The sequence below is a fragment of the Acipenser ruthenus genome, chromosome 14 (assembly GCF_902713425.1).
Source record: "Acipenser ruthenus chromosome 14, fAciRut3.2 maternal haplotype, whole genome shotgun sequence".
NCBI classification, from domain to species: domain Eukaryota; kingdom Metazoa; phylum Chordata; class Actinopteri; order Acipenseriformes; family Acipenseridae; genus Acipenser; species Acipenser ruthenus.
Window position 1 is genome coordinate 7,988,590 of NC_081202.1, and position 17,694 is coordinate 8,006,283.

Consider the following 17,694-nt stretch of genomic DNA (forward strand, 5'->3'; position numbering starts at 1 on the left):
TATGAACCAGGTAAGAAAATGTAGATGGGCTCCTGAGTAATGTGTTAATGCAAGAACAGAGTAAAATAACCTTGATTCATGTCAATGCTCTGCAGTGCATTTCAGGTCTTCTTGGTCTCTGTGTCCTTTTGTTATTTCCAATTACTATCAGTAGCAGTTACCAACAGTCCATTATTTATAGCTGCATTTTAAACAAACAGAAAATCGATGTTAAACCAATAATTAAGTACTTGGCGAAAATTGAAAATTCAATACCATCTTGGTTAATACAAGGTCAGATGACATGGTGTCTCTGCATCAATAGTGGTAGTGTATGTGACTCTTTCACTATATAAAGAAATATAGTCATGAAAATGACTTGCTGTATTTTAACTCTTTCAACTCTTTCAACATAGATTATAAGACAGCTATAATAAAGCATATTTGTACTTAATGATATTAGGAGCACACAAAAATATACTGAAAGCCTGAAAATCTTTAAAATATGTATTTTTTTTTTCAAACTTTTTCCCACATATTTATACTTGCATGAAGTGACCTAATTTATTCCTAAATCAAGATGACTGACGAATATATTGCATGCTTGTGAGGTCTGTGAAGGCTGATTTAATTGGCCTAATTATTTTAATTATTGAAACCCTCTAGGACCTTCTAGATATATACCCTCTAATATAGACCAAAGAAAGATTTACAAGAACTGTGAGAAGTTGATATAAGATCATCTCACATACCTAAATATACTGTAATTTTACTGTCATTAAAGTACGATTTGGGTGTTGTTTTGTCTTGTTTTACAGGAAGGGACTTGTCCGTCCCCCCCCTTCACCAACAAGGGATAACATATCATGTATCAATCCCCATGTTTACTATTGACCAGATCAATGTCAACTATTTGTAACTGGTAGCTAGCAGCAGCAACGGTTCTCCGTGTGCTCTCTTGGTTCAGTTAAGATCGACTCAGCTATCTCATGACAAGTCTGGATCACTGCTACCATGCCAGTCAATCTGTTATAGTTGGATGCATCTGTTGGCAATATGTGCATTTTAGGGCAGGAGTGGCCAAAGTTGGCCCTTCCACTCTTTGTTCCAACCCTGTCCTAAATTGTTTAATTGAACCAATTCAACCTCCATCCAGACCCTGAAGTAGTTAATTAGCTAATTTTATCTGTTATACCTGGAGTGAAATGGGCCACGATTGTGATTGGATGGACACCCCACTTTTTAGGTATTATAATGGAAATTGTAGTAAATTAACAAAATTGGGATGAAGAAAAAAACAATGAAGATGAATTTACTAGTTAATTTGCAGTTCTGTTTTTTGTCAAACAGCCTACTCTTTGGCAGCACGGCACTGAAGATTTTGAAAAATTATGAATTGTGGCCTGCATTTGAATTGCAAACCACGTGCTTTTTGCATGGAGCCTGTATTTTTAAATAATGAAAGAACCGTCTACAGAGGAGTTATCTAAATATTTAACAGGTATTATGAAGATAGCTTGGTGAGTTAAAATTAGTTTCAGATAAAATGCAGAGGAAGTAAAGTATCTACACAGTTGAAAACTGACTGCGTTCTTATACAACCTGCCCATCTGAGCAATCAAAACACCTTTAAAAATGCAGTTTAACACGGTTACAGCTAAATTGCATTTTTTTATTTCTTGTGGGCCAGCCTGTCTAAATTAAACTAGACTACAATTAACCAAGCCCAGTGTTTTGTAGGTCCAATGTAGTCCAATGCAGCAGTGTGGAGTAGTGGTTAGGGCTTTGGGCTCTTGACCGGAGGGTTGTGGCTTCAATCCCTGGTAGGGGACACTGCTGCTGTACCCTTGAGCAAGGTACTTTACCTAGATTACTCCAGTAAAAAGCCCAACTGTATAAATGGGTAATTGTATGTAAAAAATAATGTGATATCTTGTAACAATTGTAAGTCGCCCTGGATAAGGGCGTCTGCTAAGAAATAAATAATAATAATAATAATAATAATAATGTAGTCAGGGCCGTAGCCATCCATGAAAAAATCACAGAGGCACTTGCCCATGCACTGCGCAACACCCCTCTGCAGCTTACAAGCCGCTTCCACTAGCGGTTTAGAAACGCAATATTAATAAGCTGGGTTTACTAAACTGTGGCCTGCCAAGGGAATGTATTATTCTTTATTATTAGGCTGATATGTACTTCTTTCTAATCAACATTATTACTTTGCCTCGCCTTGGTTGTTTCAAAACCTTTTCGAACACGTTTAACTGCTATGGTGGTGTGAACTGAGCAGTTTCGCTGCAGTCTGCAGTTGCAGTAAAATATTTTGAAGAGCACAGAGTCTATAAATATTAGCGGAACTTGGGAATTAATGCATGCAGACGACGAGCGATGAAATGTATTTTATTTTGCAGCAAAGCAAGGCGTAAGAGAGCCTAAATAAAGAATTATTAGTATGATTTTAACCGAGGCCCGTGCCTCAGGTGCCTCATAGCTGGCTACAGCCTTGGTAGATCCAATTTTTTGTAGTAATAATACAAAAAAAAACCATCTCCAACCTCATCAAAGGACTTTTCAACAGCTCTGCAATAATAACAGCTGCAAGGTCACCCCAGTGCTCTCGTTGCAAGTGTCTGCTTCAGACTTGTGTGTCTGCTGGTGTTTACATCCAGAAAGGGATTCTGTATACCCAGTGGGGGGATTGTGTCCTTCCCAACATAGATGAAGCCAGCACAACTGACATCTGGAAAAGTAATACATTCCCATCATGAGTGTAATTCCCCTTGCTGGGACTTGAACTTGTACCCACGAGCTGGGTAGCTTGGCACTTGAAACACAAGAGCTGCCTTAACTTTGACTATGTAAGGACCTTACATCTGGGATCTCTTTAATCCAATGTTGTGGCCAGAAAATTTGAATTTTGAAGTACAAGAAAAGTGTCTTCAGTAAAAATCAACTTTGGAAAGCCGTAATTAAAAGCAGATCTAGTTGTGCTGTGCAGATGTTGTCTGAAGGATTGAAGGAAGCTCTCACGCACGGTCGAAGCTTCATTGAAGGATAGCACCGAGGTGATGTTATGAATGCAGCTTGAAGAAAACTAGATTTGCCTGCACCAGCTTACGCAAACAAGGAATGTTTTTTTTTGTTTCAGAATAAAGAATTATATTAAGCTTCCTTATGCATCTGTTGCTTGAAACTTTTTTGTGAAGTATAGGATAACAAGACAACTCTGATGCAAGTTGTGTGATCGTGGAAAATCAGGTAGGGATCAGTTTAGGTTTCTCAAAGCAGCTCAAAGCCAACTACAGGGAGATCTAGACAAAAAGGATAATAACTCAACACTGGAACAACATAACCCATAACAACCAATTAAATAGTAGGGGAAAGGTATGGTATAAATGTAATCTAGCAAGAAACCATTCTGTTGCAGCAAGGAGCAGTTACATTAAAGTAGTTTATTGCAAGTTTTACCAATAAAATCTTTAACAACGTGCAATAATGTTTTATGTAAAGGGTCCCTTCATTTTGGTATTGCAACAACACAATCCATCTTCAGTTGAGCTGTAACTGAAAGCAGATGCAAGCTGAAGGATACACTCCCTCTAATCCCACCTTTTTGAAGAGTCTTGTGGAGTCCTCGCTGATCTGCATGAAGCGCATGATGACGTTGTTCAGGTAGATGTCGCTGAGTGTGGCATGGTCTTTGCTTTCTCGCCTCACCTGGTTCAGCAATAAGTACCAGCAGTTCACAGGAGACAATAGGTTTTGGTCTCTTCTGTAAAAAAAAAAAAAATGTATATATTTATTCAATTAAAAAAACAAAAAGGAAATATTATCCGAGTTCAAATGAACATTCCTGATTGTAAATAGTTCCCACTTGTTTTTCAGACACATAAAAGAGATAAGGATGATGAAGGACAACAAAGCAACCGCCATCCATCACCACAGCAGCCACATAATGGTTGGCCAAAGATGTCTCATTTAGATTAAAGCTATTGAACTGCAGCAGCTGGGATTAAGCTGAACCAGACTTAATCATATTCCTTTTCGAAAAAAGAAGAAAAAAGAATTCAGATTGCGGCACAATCTGTTTACCTGACTCCTGAATTGGTTTTGTACCAAGGCCATGGAGACTACAAACCTAAGAGAGAAATCTGCGCTTTCTTAATTGCCTGGGGTAATGTTTCCTACTACTGTTTATCCAACTTGAAGGCAGGAACTTCGGTGAGAACTGTGTGCTGATGGTTTTAGGATGTGTAAATAGGGCAGCAGTGTGGAGTAGTGGTTAGGGCTCTGGACTCTTGACCGGAGGGTCGTGGGTTCAAATCCCGGTGGGGACACTGCTGCTGTACCCTTGAGCAAGGTACTTTACCTAGATTGCTCCAGTAAAAATAAAAAAACCCAACTGTATAAATGGGTAATTGTATGTAAAAATAATGTGATATCTTGTAACAATTGTAAGTCGCCCTGGATAAGGGCGTCAGCTAAGAAATAAATAATAATAATAATAAATACCAAGGGGAGAAAGCTCGGCATATCTCCATGGTTTCACATGTCATGAAAACTCAAGTTTAAGCTTTTTTTTTCTTTTCTAGTAACATTTGTATTGATTTATTGGAAACAACTGGTACCATAGTAAACAATCAGAACGCAGGGCTGACTGCACAGTGTGTATTGATTCGGTGTCTATGGCGATACAATGTGTGAAAGAATGTAAAACAGGGATCCAGATATAGAAAGAAGACATATGATCCATGTGTCCTCATTGTTGTCTGTTTACACAACAATGATGACAAACGGCTATGAAGGCGAAGCTGCATGCAATTTATAAATAACTCCCTGCATCCTCAGCCTATTAGAGCTTAAGAAAAACTATGACATTTAGGCATACAGGCACAGTTGACCAGGGTATTATTTATGCAACTCTACAGTTATTAGATATACTTAGTAATGATTTTACCAAAAATGATCGTAATATATGGTACATAGTTTACCATTATATTCATGCGATACAGCCAGATAGTATGAATATGATGGAAATGTCTTTGCATTCGGTTTAGTTACACTATTCTTTAATTTTTTGTTATTTATGTTGACCTCCCATGGGATGGCTAACAGCTTGTGTTCTACAGCACCCTAAACAATATTTTCTATGTACATCAGTGTATTATAAACATACATAGTATAAGGGCATGTAAGCAGATTCTCAAAGCAGTCAAGGTCATGGACAGAAAGCACACCCTATATAATGTTCTATGTATTGTATATAAGGCTAATTATTAATCGCCTGAGTATCAGTCTGTTTATGAAACAGGCCGTTTGTGCAGGTGGCCACATAATTGAGACAGAGTGACGTGAACCTTCTATATTATACTGTAGTAGAAACTCAACTTTGTTAAAAGCCATGAAGCAATATATAACATAAAATAAGGCAAAAGCATTCAATGATGACAGCACTAATTCAAAACAGAAACAATACTAGACATCTACAGTACAGTATTGTGGTACATATTCATCTTTACAAAGCAAAATATATATAGTACCTACTCCAAAAATGGAAAACTACAACTGGCACTTAGAATAATGAATATGCCAATGAAATTTCATTAAACAAAAGTGTGGCTAAAACATTAAAATTGGTTTAAGTGTTTGGAGGAGAGTGTAATACGTTCAACACTGATGATAAAAAAAAAAAAAAAAAAACTGTAGGCAGGGCGGGCACATTTGTATTAAAGCTACAGCTGATCAGTGATGAAGCAAAAATTAATTGTTTTTGGGACTGAGGGCTAGATAACACCATTTTTAAACTTGAGCTTTTGAATGGTCAGTAGTAGAGTTGTGCCAATATTCAATATTATCGTATATCGCGATATTGGAAAATGTGGATGTTTTTTTATATATATATCACAACATAACAACATACAATACATATTGTTATACATAATGTGTTCGGATACAGCATCTTTTAATGAATAGTATAATTGAGAAAAAACACAAAAAAACACACACAAAAAACCACTTTGCTACTCAACCAAACTTTGTTTGTTTTTTCAAGTTGGTCCGCGGAACAAACAAGATATCATGTCTGCATGGAAGTGTTTTTTTGTGTGATACAAAAAGAAACGTTTTTGCAAAGGATTTTATAAACAAAGCATGAGCTGGACACATTATGCTCAAAAGATGAGGTAAGGTAAAGTTTTTTCTTTCTTTTTTTTTTTTAATTTTGACAATCAAATGACTGTTAATTTAATGCTTCACTATGGTAAAATATGAATGTGAAAAGATGCGAGTCAGAGACATTGTTGTCGAGCAAGCCCGCTGCTAGGCATACGCAAACACGCACGCTGCGTCCCCTCAATGCTCCAGGAATAATAGTAGCTGTAGTGTTCGCGAGAAAATCATTCTGTGGTCCATGCCTGTCCCTCATAGGCTGTTCGACCGATGTGACACACAGCCGCTTCTACTCCAAGCGTTCCTGCACTTATAGACCTCACATAGTATACGTTACAGTATTATCTTTTTATTATTATTATTTGGGGTCCAGGGGCCAGGTTCGTTATAGCCGAAGGTCTGTTTTAATGAAGGGTGTTATAGGGAGGGTGTACTGTATTTCAAAACGTTCAACAACTGACAGCTAGCTAAACGCAATCATACTAAATTGGTTAAAACGGCCATTAAATGGGCTTGTTTTTAACATGGCTGTTCGCTTGATTTTCCTTTCCGTTTGTTGATGTGCTTCAGTTTTGACTTGGCTGTTATTTTATTTTATTTCATTTTTTTTTGGGGGGGGGGCACATGGTTTTGACTTTGCGTATGCTATTTGGTGTGCTGGTGGCAGGTATGTTGTTGAGTCCTACGTTCTCAAATCTATATGTGGCGTTGGGGCCTCATAAATGACGGTACTATCGAATATCGCAATATTTTTTATATTATCGTCAAGGTATGAAAATGACAATATCAGCACAACCTTAGTCAGTAGCGACTTAGCAGATTAGTCACCCTGTGGAGCTTAAAAAAAATACAATTTCTTTATGCAATTGAATGATGCAGCTGCATGGTAACCTGCTTCCTTGGATGAACAGGCATCATAAGTGCAATGAGGCCAGCAGTTCTAAAAATGAAACTTTTGCCCTAGTTACATACTCTCTGTCACTATTTGTATCTCGCATGCAAACTAGGACAGTTAGACTTGTGAACTATTACTATATCATTTCTTATTTATAGGTTGAAGGGGCTCTCAATAACCTGTTTTTCTGAGGTTAATGCACTCTAATCTCATGGTCTCATTACTGTGAATCCAAGTAAAGATTCAGGGATAGAAGGTTGCCAATCTCTTTTATTGATCAATAGCCCATTAAAACAAACATTCACCAGCATGTAAACCCCATGATAGCTGGTTTTTTTACCCTAATAAAATAAGTAATACTGGTAAATACACTCAGATGTGCAAGACATCTATATAACAGGGGTTCCACAGCTTTGAGTTCCACTATACAGCAGCCAGCCCACAGCTACGCACCCCTGATGTTTGTGCTATACTTTTACATGTGACAGGAAGATGCACTGTGTTTTGCAGTCTTATGCAGAGTAAAGGTCAGTGTTCCAGTAAACTAGGCTAGGAAATATAACGCCTTCTGTTAAATACTATATATATCCCAGGAAAGCATGACCTCACAGCTAGTAAAGTCATACCAAGAGTTGGAACTACTGATTGCAATTGCTATTGATGTCCAATCCCCCTTCCTGCTTTATTAGTCTGATTTCAGATCCTGGGGTTCAGAAAAATAAATATCAAAATGTCTGAGCCAAGATTTATAAGGTCATATATGTGTGTATGTATGTATATGTATGTGCATGTATGGGTGTGCTTGTGGATGTGTTTGTTCTTATTTATGCATATGTTGTACATGTATGCAGATGTATTTTATCACCTATTTTATCGCCTACTGTGAATTGGTATTATGTTTTTTTTTTTTGATAAACTGATATATATTTAAAAAAAAAGTTGAACAAATTGTGTGATTGATTTGGGTATATTGGTAAATTAAGTAATTTTGTATTTTGAGTAGTAAATGGATTGTCTACCTATGACTGTAACAGGGGAGATCTGGACTGACTGTCTGGCACATCCGTATTACTGCAGGTAGAGGGCAGCAGTCTCGTGGGATCCGCCTGTCGGTCATGGCGATGACACGGAGAGGTGGGGAAGAGGGTGTGTGTGCTTTCCCTCTCTCTGAGTGGCTGAGGGGCGGGCCTTGGGAGACTGCTCGGCCCATAAGATCTGGTTTGGTTGGACGCTCGGGTGGCCGTGTTTGGGGAATACCCAGTGACACTGACGAAAGACGTCAGTTTTAAAATAAAACGAGGCAAAACTGGCTGAGAAAAACAGCCGGCCTTAAAATAATTTATCGAAAAAGAAATAACAGAAATCACCACGTACCCGAGGGGACGTACTTAGTTGTACGGGGAACTCCGGCCATCCCAGTGTATAGAGGGTAATTGAGCGTAGGACGGAGGCCCGTTCGGACCGGCTTAGCGGCAGTGGGGGCACTGCGTAAGCAGCACTTTTTGTTTGTAGTTTTATTACTGTGTTTTATTTTCCCTTTTTCTTTCGCCTTTGGTTTTCATTAATATTTGCGAGCACTTGTTGTGCCTATACCTGTATTGGTAAACGCCGTGATTCTGGTTACTGTTGTCAGTATCCAGAACACGGACAACAGCGCCATCTACTGCATCAAATAAATCAGTACGCCTGAGCGGCGCTACAAATAAAGTACTGTCTCCTTGTGTCAGTGAATTGCCCACCACCCTTCCACAATGACATATTGATTTATATCTTTTTTGATATTTATGGTGATTTAAATACTGTTCATTACTATGATGGGTATACTGCAGTTGTTATGGTGTTTTATTAATAAATATATGAGTATGTAATGAGAGAATTGACAGGTGCTATGTGTTAAATGAGAATGAATTAAGTGGTTAAATAAAATGCAGCTGTCAGTGTGATGAGAGAAATGCTGAGGACGGCCATTGTTTGCTCGAAACATGTTCTTTTTTTGTTTTTGAGTTTTTAACTGAAAATAAAATAATATGAAATAATAATCAGCTGAACTTGCTTCTTTGATGAGTGCGGACGTCTGATGTGAAGGACATAAGGTCAACAAATACAAATACGGTAAAAAAAAAAAAAAAAAAAAAAGTTTAGCGTGCCCACTTAGGTATGTTCTCCTAATTTGGGAAATGCCAATTGTGAATTTCACCTCACTGTTGTAACCCACGTACCGGCCAAGGGGGACAGAAGATTAACACACGCCTTCCGTTCCTGCTGTCTAGCTAATTGCCAAAGCAGTGGATGTTTCCAACTGAAAACATTGGAGGACAAAATTCAGTCTGACCAATAGATGTCACTGGAGAGTGGTGAAGTGGACCAACCCCAGGTGATGTTCCCTCCCTGAACCAGCACCCCCTGTGTGCCCAAGATCGATAACTCAGTAAGACCAGGTTTTTAACCAGCAAGTTCTTGATGATTCACCACACACTCCACGGGAGGACTGGGACAGTGACACCAGCTTTACTTTGGTGTTGCTATGATACACAAACTGTACTAGCTCTCAGCAGAGCCGGAACTAGGGGTGAGCGAGCGGGGCAGCCGCCCAGGGCACAAAGCCATAGGGGGTGGAAAAATGACTTAAATGCATTGCCACTCGAGTAATAATTTTGTTCTGCGGTTCACTTCACTTGTCATCTATCAGTGCCCCCCTAGCATAATCTGAAGATCGCAAGCGCCTCTACACTAGAAAAGGGAATGCGTCACTTCCTTAGCAATGGTCTTAACAACCACAAACCTAGTTCTACACAAACAAATACCATAGCTTGCAGTGTGCATTGCTTATTTATTTACCCGCTCCTGCAGCCTTCAGGACCAGCACTACTATAAACGTAATGAAATGTAAACGCACGTTTCATAACACGTATTAAGCATCTATGTAATAAAGGTAAACCAAAAACATTACGATAGGATAGACAACAAGTAAGAAATGCCAGTCTTGGCATAGGTGTAGTTTAGCGGGCCAGGAAAATCAGGCTTCTCATCCGTTCCGATCTGAGAATGTTGATGCGCATTTTCAACCATATTTTCAAACCAACAATTCTGAGCTCTCCGCCCCTACTAACGGTAAAGATGCTACATACTGGTGTCTCAACAGGGGGTGTCGCCATCATTATTTTTATTTTGTCGGTTATATATATATATATATATTTTTTTTTCCATTATTGAATGCTTTTGCTACCTGACCGAGGAAAGTAGCCACCATTCTGACAGAATGTTTCATTGTTCTTGCGGTTTGGGCCGCTAAACTACACCTATGCCCCAGTCTTTACTTATTATAAAACAAGTTTATTAGATAATTACGTAGCTCTTATAATACATTAAAATATGTATGTATAAAGAAACACAAAATCTAGTTATTATTTTTAATGACCTTCTTATTTTTTTCTTTAAAATACCATACAAACCTGCATGGCTCTTGCTAAATTGTAAATTGTTTTGGATCTTTAGGGAAACGGAATAATTTTCTTTTTGCTAACTATATAGATGGAATTGCGAGTTTATGTCTTTCTGAATATGCTTCAAGTAAAGCCATAAAGTCATTGCATCAGTATTTGTGTTACAATTATTTTCAAATCATGCTTTATTACAGTACCAATCAATAATTATAAGACAACGCCACACATGAACTTAATTAAAAGTTATATACAGTGCCTTGCGAAAGTATTCGGCCCCCTTGAACTTTGTGACCTTTTGCCACATTTCAGGCTTCAAACATAAAGATATGAAACTGTAATTTTTTGTGAAGAATCAACAACAAGTGGGACACAATCATGAAGTGGAACGAAATTTATTGGATATTTCAAACTTTTTTAACAAATAAAAAACTGAAAAATTGGGCGTGCAAAATTATTCAGCCCCCTTAAGTTAATACTTTGTAGCGCCACCTTTTGCTGCGATTACAGCTGTAAGTCGCTTGGGGTATGTCTCTATCAGTTTTGCACATCGAGAGACTGAAATTTTTGCCCATTCCTCCTTGCAAAACAGCTCGAGCTCAGTGAGGTTGGATGGAGAGCATTTGTGAACAGCAGTTTTCAGTTCTTTCCACAGATTCTCGATTGGATTCAGGTCTGGACTTTGACTTGGCCATTCTAACACCTGGATATGTTTATTTGTGAACCATTCCATTGTAGATTTTGCTTTATGTTTTGGATCGTTGTCTTGTTGGAAGACAAATCTCCGTCCCAGTCTCAGGTCTTTTGCAGACTCCATCAGGTTTTCTTCCAGAATGGTCCTGTATTTGGCTCCATCCATCTTCCCATCAATTTTAACCATCTTCCCTGTCCCTGCTGAAGAAAAGCAGGCCCAAACCATGATGCTGCCACCACCATGTTTGACAGTGGGGATGGTGTGTTCAGGGTGATGAGCTGTGTTGCTTTTACGCCAAACATAACGTTTTGCATTGTTGCCAAAAAGTTCGATTTTGGTTTCATCTGACCAGAGCACCTTCTTCCACATGTTTGGTGTGTCTCCCAGGTGGCTGGTGGCAAACTGTAAACGACACTTTTTATGGATATCTTTAAGAAATGGCTTTCTTCTTGCCACTCTTCCATAAAGGCCAGATTTGTGCAGTATACGACTGATTGTTGTCCTATGGACAGAGTCTCCCACCTCAGCTGTAGATCTCTGCAGTTCATCCAGAGTGATCATGGGCCTCTTGGCTGCATCTCTGATCAGTCTTCTCCTTGTATGAAGTGAAAGTTTAGAGGGACGGCCAGGTCTTGGTAGATTTGCAGTGGTCTGATACTCCTTCCATTTCAATATTATCGCTTGCACAGTGCTCCTTGGGATGTTTAAAGCTTGGGAAATCTTTTTGTATCCAAATCCGGCTTTAAACTTCTCCACAACAGTATCTCGGACCTGCCTGGTGTGTTCCTTGTTCTTCATGATGCTCTCTGCGCTTTAAACGGACCTCTGAGACTATCACAGTGCAGGTGCATTTATATGGAGACTTGATTACACACAGGTGGATTCTATTTATCATCATTAGTCATTTAGGTCAACATTGGATCATTCAGAGATCCTCACTGAACTTCTGGAGAGAGTTTGCTGCACTGAAAGTAAAGGGGCTGAATAATTTTGCACGCCCAATTTTTCAGTTTTTTATTTGTTAAAAAAGTTTGAAATATCCAATAAATTTCGTTCCACTTCATGATTGTGTCCCACTTGTTGTTGATTCTTCACAAAAAATTACAGTTTCATATCTTTATGTTTGAAGCCTGAAATGTGGCAAAAGGTCGCAAAGTTCAAGGGGGCCGAATACTTTCGCAAGGCACTGTATATATAAGGATATTCTAGAGATATTAAAGGATTTTGTAAGGGTTAACGTGGCTGCTAAAATAATCATACAGTAGTTTTTATTGTTTACAGTGACACTGCTGAAATTCCACAAATGCATGCACTTACTTATCAAGTTTTAATTTGATCAGAAAAAAGAAAACAATTAAATTGTGCTTATTATAAGCACATAGGGGTCACAAATGGAGATTAGATAAAGGGGCATTCATAACAGAAAATAGGAGGCACTTTTTTACATAGAGAATTGTGAGGGTCTGGAACCAACTCCCCAGTAATGTTGTTGAAGCCGACACCCTGGGATCCTTCAAGAAGCTGCTTGATGAGATTCTAGGATCAATAAGCTACTAACAACCAAACAAGCAAGATGGGCCGAATGGCCTCCTCTCGTTTGTAAACTTCTTATAGTTTGATCGCTGCCTTTGCTTTTACTGTGGAGTCAAAAACGAAACTCCAGCCCTGACTAACAAAAAATGACCATATGTAAAATAAACTCATTATCATTGGTTGGTACTGAAAATGCGAGAATTGAATATAATCGTAGAGGCAGGAAATATAACCTTGCAGTTAACACGTGTTAACAAGTTCCTTTCTTTTTATTCTGTAAAAAAATATTTCCAGTTTTCACAGGGTAACAAATCAACATAGCATATGATTTTAGCAGCCAGTAAGGCTTCATATTATTCAAATAACAGGGGGCCTGGTGGGGATCTGGTTTTGAAAATGAGAACAACTTTATGCTTAACTGGGGCCCATCTGAGAAACATTTTATATTTAATGCACACAGTTCAATAACCAGGAACGTCTGTGTAACCGTGATTTATTTAGCTTGCCTTTAACCAAAGGATTTCCTGTAACCTTCAAACTAAATTAAACTTAAAATGTCTTCAATAGAAGTACAAATCTTAAAATTATTTATACCATGTTATTTATTTTACAAGTACAGAGATGCTTGTTATTTAAACCATGTAAATAAGATACCTTATTTCAGTCAAGATTAAATCAGTTTGTTTTATATGAAAGGGCACACATAGGCTTGCCTTCCTCCACAGCTGGACAGAATTAGTTTTGGTAAACTACGTTAATTATTGATCACACAAATGTTGAATAATCTGATTAGAGAATTAGGGATGGAAAAAAAGCTTTTTCACGAAAAACTCATTCGTTTGCAAATACTAGTAATGTTAGCTTTGTCAACCCAGGTAGTATAAAGTATGTTTTTCACATATTTAAACTATTTTAATATCCACAGAGAGAGCATAGGATAATTCTTCAAATAAATGTTTCTTTTTTAATTTAGAGCACACCTGGCAGAAAGTCCAAATTCCATTTAAAATGAACAGCAATTCTGATTCTGTTGAATGAAAACAGGTACAAGGAACCAAGGGCAGACATCCAACTAAAATTACATGGTTTCAATTGCCTACTTATGTACTAGCTACTTGATTTTAATATGTTTTTTACCTTCCTTGGCTTGAGACATTCATAAAAACATGTCATTTACAAACCACTGAATGATTAACACCATGTGCATTCTTAAAAACCAAACCAGCAATATTCTTTAAACCCCAAATAAATCATTTTCAGGAGAAACATATAACACAGTGATTAGAATAAAAAAAAGTATGCAAGCACATATTACTATTAACATTTAAAAACTAGTTCTGCAAAAAAAAAAAAAAAAAAAAAAACAAACACTGTCCGGATGACTTGAAATGCAACGGGTGCTTGAATAACTAAATAAAAAGTACAGTCTCACTTGTATTGCTGATGGTCCTTGGTGCTTCTTGTCTTGGCCATGAACCGTTCAGCCAGCTTCTCCAGATTACGGGAATACTCCATCTCGATCTCAGACTTCTTTCGGAAGAAGTCTTGGAGATCCTGCAGGAGCTGGACCCTCATCTCTGTCTGCTGCTCCAGGCATTTCTGCTGCTCCACCAGCTGAGCACGGATCTCTGAAAGGAGAGAGCAGCCAGCTTAGAACTGAACCACAGGAAATAAGGAGGAACCATCTTGACACACCTATTTCGACGATAGAAATCAAGTTAATTAGGAGTACGGTTTTGATTGATGTTTTACCTCATTGTTGTGTCACAGCAATGGCAATGCAATGGTTCTGTACTAAGGGGCAATGGCAACACAAGGGAAGAAACCAAAAGCAAGAATGGTGCCACAGCTGCGTCATTTCCACTTTTTGACATCCCAAAGAATCATAATAGTAGGAACCAATAAACTCTGGTATCCCATAATACGGTACCTTATCAGTACCAATGTGCTGGCATGTTAGGACCACAATGCAATACTCCAAATACACTGCTGATAATGCTTTGGTTTGGCATTTATTCTACCAGAATTCTTCATGTATTTTTCAATTAGCCACCTCTGCTATTTCACTCTGTATATTAAGCTAGCTGGGGTGTCCACCCAGAAGAATGTTCATTATTATCTGCTGTGTCATACATAAGGCTCATGTATAAAATGTGTTGCCGGGCAGTTGTTTTTTCCTATCTGGATCCTTTATTGTAGAATAGATTTCAATAAGCTCTCAATGCAGTCACACTACTTAAATCTCATTCATTATCAATTTATGGTGTGAACATTATGTCAGTTCATTGCAACTGTTACACAGTTATGTCCTTGGGGAGCCCAAACTGTGCATAATGCATTTCCAATTATTCTATATTTGGCTGCTACAGTGTGTGTTTTGCAGCTCTTGCTGTCTTCCAAGACTCTCTTTAGAAATGAGATACAAGTCTGAACAGGCTCTCTCCAGGGAAAACCAATTTTAAAAGAACAGATAAAAAAAAATTAAAAAATAGGAGATGCAGTGCAGTCAGTAGTTTTGTTATTAATGTCATGGATTCAGTCATATAAACCCTAACTGTGGAAATGTAGAAATGACTGATAGGCCTGTAACACCTGATCCACAGGGAAGTCCAAATCAACAGCACTGGTACTGCTCATCATCATTTAGAACAGAAATATATTAGATGTAATTCACATCTGACATATTTCACTCCCCTGGAGGAGAAAAGTCTGGTTTATTTTGAAAACAAAATCACTCCACAGTATGCAATACAACAGCTGGTTATCAGTTTGGTTTGGTGGCCTCACCCTTAGCCACAGTGGCCATTAGTCCACATCATCAGCACATAATTCCGAACAACTGGCAGCCACCGCTTGAGAGAGAACCAAATGGCAGAGCTACTGTACTGTATAGCAGAAGGGGAAACTCTGCCTCAGCTTCAGTGAACCCTAAATACTGTATAGTCTAGCGTGTGTATATTTTAATATCATTTAAATTGAAATTGAAACAAACAGTGCGGTTAGCCAGACCTATTGTTACTGTTAATACCTGTGTTTTTATTTTCAAAAGCTATGGATGATTTGAAGACTACTTCTCCAATTATGAGATCATTTTTAAATCGTTCAGTTGTTTCATAACAAAGCTGTTCCAATTTGCATAATGAGCTTGTATATAATGAGAATTCACAGCGCATTGATGGTGGTCTGCAAGTTTCATACAGGAATGGAAACAGGGGGAAAAAACCTGCTGGGAGGTTTAATGAATCTGTGGAAAGTTCAGGCTGATGCCCTGGCCGATAGGCCCTTTTGAATAAAAAGAGAATAAAAAAAAAGCTTTCCATCCATGGGAAACCAATTCTGATACTGAATTACTAAGAAAGCTAATGCTCTGATTACACAGTAACCGAGCAATGAACTATTCAGACAGTCTTCCCACTGTAAGCGGAATACAAATCAGTGAATAGGTGCCGTTGGTATTTACTGTAAGTATGTAAAACAGCATTCCTTCTTTTGTACAAAGTTCCGGATCTTTCACACATGGCTTTATATCAACGTGGGAAGTACAGTATTTTGTAAACGCCTCAGTTATCAGCCCCCAGGTAAAAAATTCAACCACCTTCAGCGCCCCATCTCTTTTTCTTATACTGTATCTAAAGGTTTTGTGGATGGTATTGTCATTAGTCCTGGTGGTTTCTTGATAGAGAAGATAATATTCATTTTACAATAATAATACGAGCAAATATTTTACAGCACCCTCTGATCCCAATAAGTTTGTGGAATAAAGGCCATGATAATTCTCACATACTGAAGAAAACCAAGAAAGTATTGTTCTTGGAACTTAATTTTGTTTACTAGATGAATTGCTCAAGGCGTAAATTAACATCTGAAGACTGTGTATAAAATATATATATATAACATTTAATAACAGTATCAACTCTTCAAATCAGTTAACACAAAATGAACATGGGAGATAAACACTGGCTTCATGTAATTCAAATACATTGATTTACACGACAGAGGAAAGTGGACATGTTAAAAGTCTATGAGAAGGACCTCTACAATACCCAGCTGACATCCACCTACAGCCCAGCATGGTCTGTGGAGGTGCTGTGCTCTAGATTCAACGGAGAACAAAGATGCTGTCGTCTAGATTAATCCAATTCGAACACAAGGGACCCCCAGAGGTCTGCCGAAATTCCCTCAAGTAGTCAATCTGTGAGCCATGGAGACAGGGCATGCATGGCGTCATGGGAATAACATCTAAACATTAACCGGTACTGACTCAGTATACCACAGAGCAACTAAAGGTAGAGAACACAGTTCAGTTTCCATTGAAGTGGCTGTGTGCCTCAGTCACGTCCTTTTGTACTCTTAAATAGTACATTGATGCCTATTACTATAGACTACGGAGGCTATTTGTAAAATAATAATGATAAATAACAGAAAGCATACCTTGCAGTTTAGAATTGGTTTATAATTGGTTTCCATTCCATAAAGGTAGTTCAGTAGTTCGGGACAAACACCAATCACAAAATGTTTTAGTACAAATATTTATTGTAGAGAATGCGGAGTATGCGATTTTACAGAAAAGTATGCTGTATATACACATTCATTTGGCATCAAACCTAACTTGGTTTGAGGGTTCGCTGCCTGGCCGACTGGACGAGGCTGAGACCCCCATTGATAAAACATAAAAATTGTTATTAAGAAAGGTGGAGATGGGGAGGTGGTGGGTTACGATGAAATCAAAACACAACTGAGAGATAAGTGAAGAGGGTATTTATAGTGCTAACAATTTAATTAGCTAATGTGTAAATTGAATGATTCAATTTGGTGATGCAGAGATTGGTGTCTGACCTTCCTCCCGAACTTTAATTATAAATTTCATTTTTAGTTGGAAAGGGAGATGTCCCTTTGAAACGTGCTTACCCCAACGTTCCTCCAAATCATATTATAAAGGACTACAGGGTATTTATTCACACTAGATCTCAGAAAGCAACCCAAAA

At 38.2% G+C, this 17,694-nt stretch overlaps 1 protein-coding gene across 3 annotated transcripts in view; it reads right to left on the reverse strand.

Moving 5' to 3' along the window:
- LOC117419774 (SLIT-ROBO Rho GTPase-activating protein 1) overlaps nt 1–17,694 on the reverse strand; it is a 96,319-nt gene that overhangs the window by 39,227 nt on the left and 39,398 nt on the right. For all 3 annotated transcript variants that reach the window (XR_009307236.1, XM_058985728.1, XM_058985729.1), the window contains exons 2-3: nt 14,142–14,337; nt 3,589–3,751 (exon numbers count right to left, since the gene is read on the reverse strand). Coding sequence is in view for 2 of the 3 variants with exons in the window: in XM_058985728.1 (XP_058841711.1) it covers nt 3,589–3,751; nt 14,142–14,337 (359 nt within the window). In the remaining variant the exon portion in view is untranslated. The remainder of the gene's footprint in view (nt 1–3,588; nt 3,752–14,141; nt 14,338–17,694) is intronic.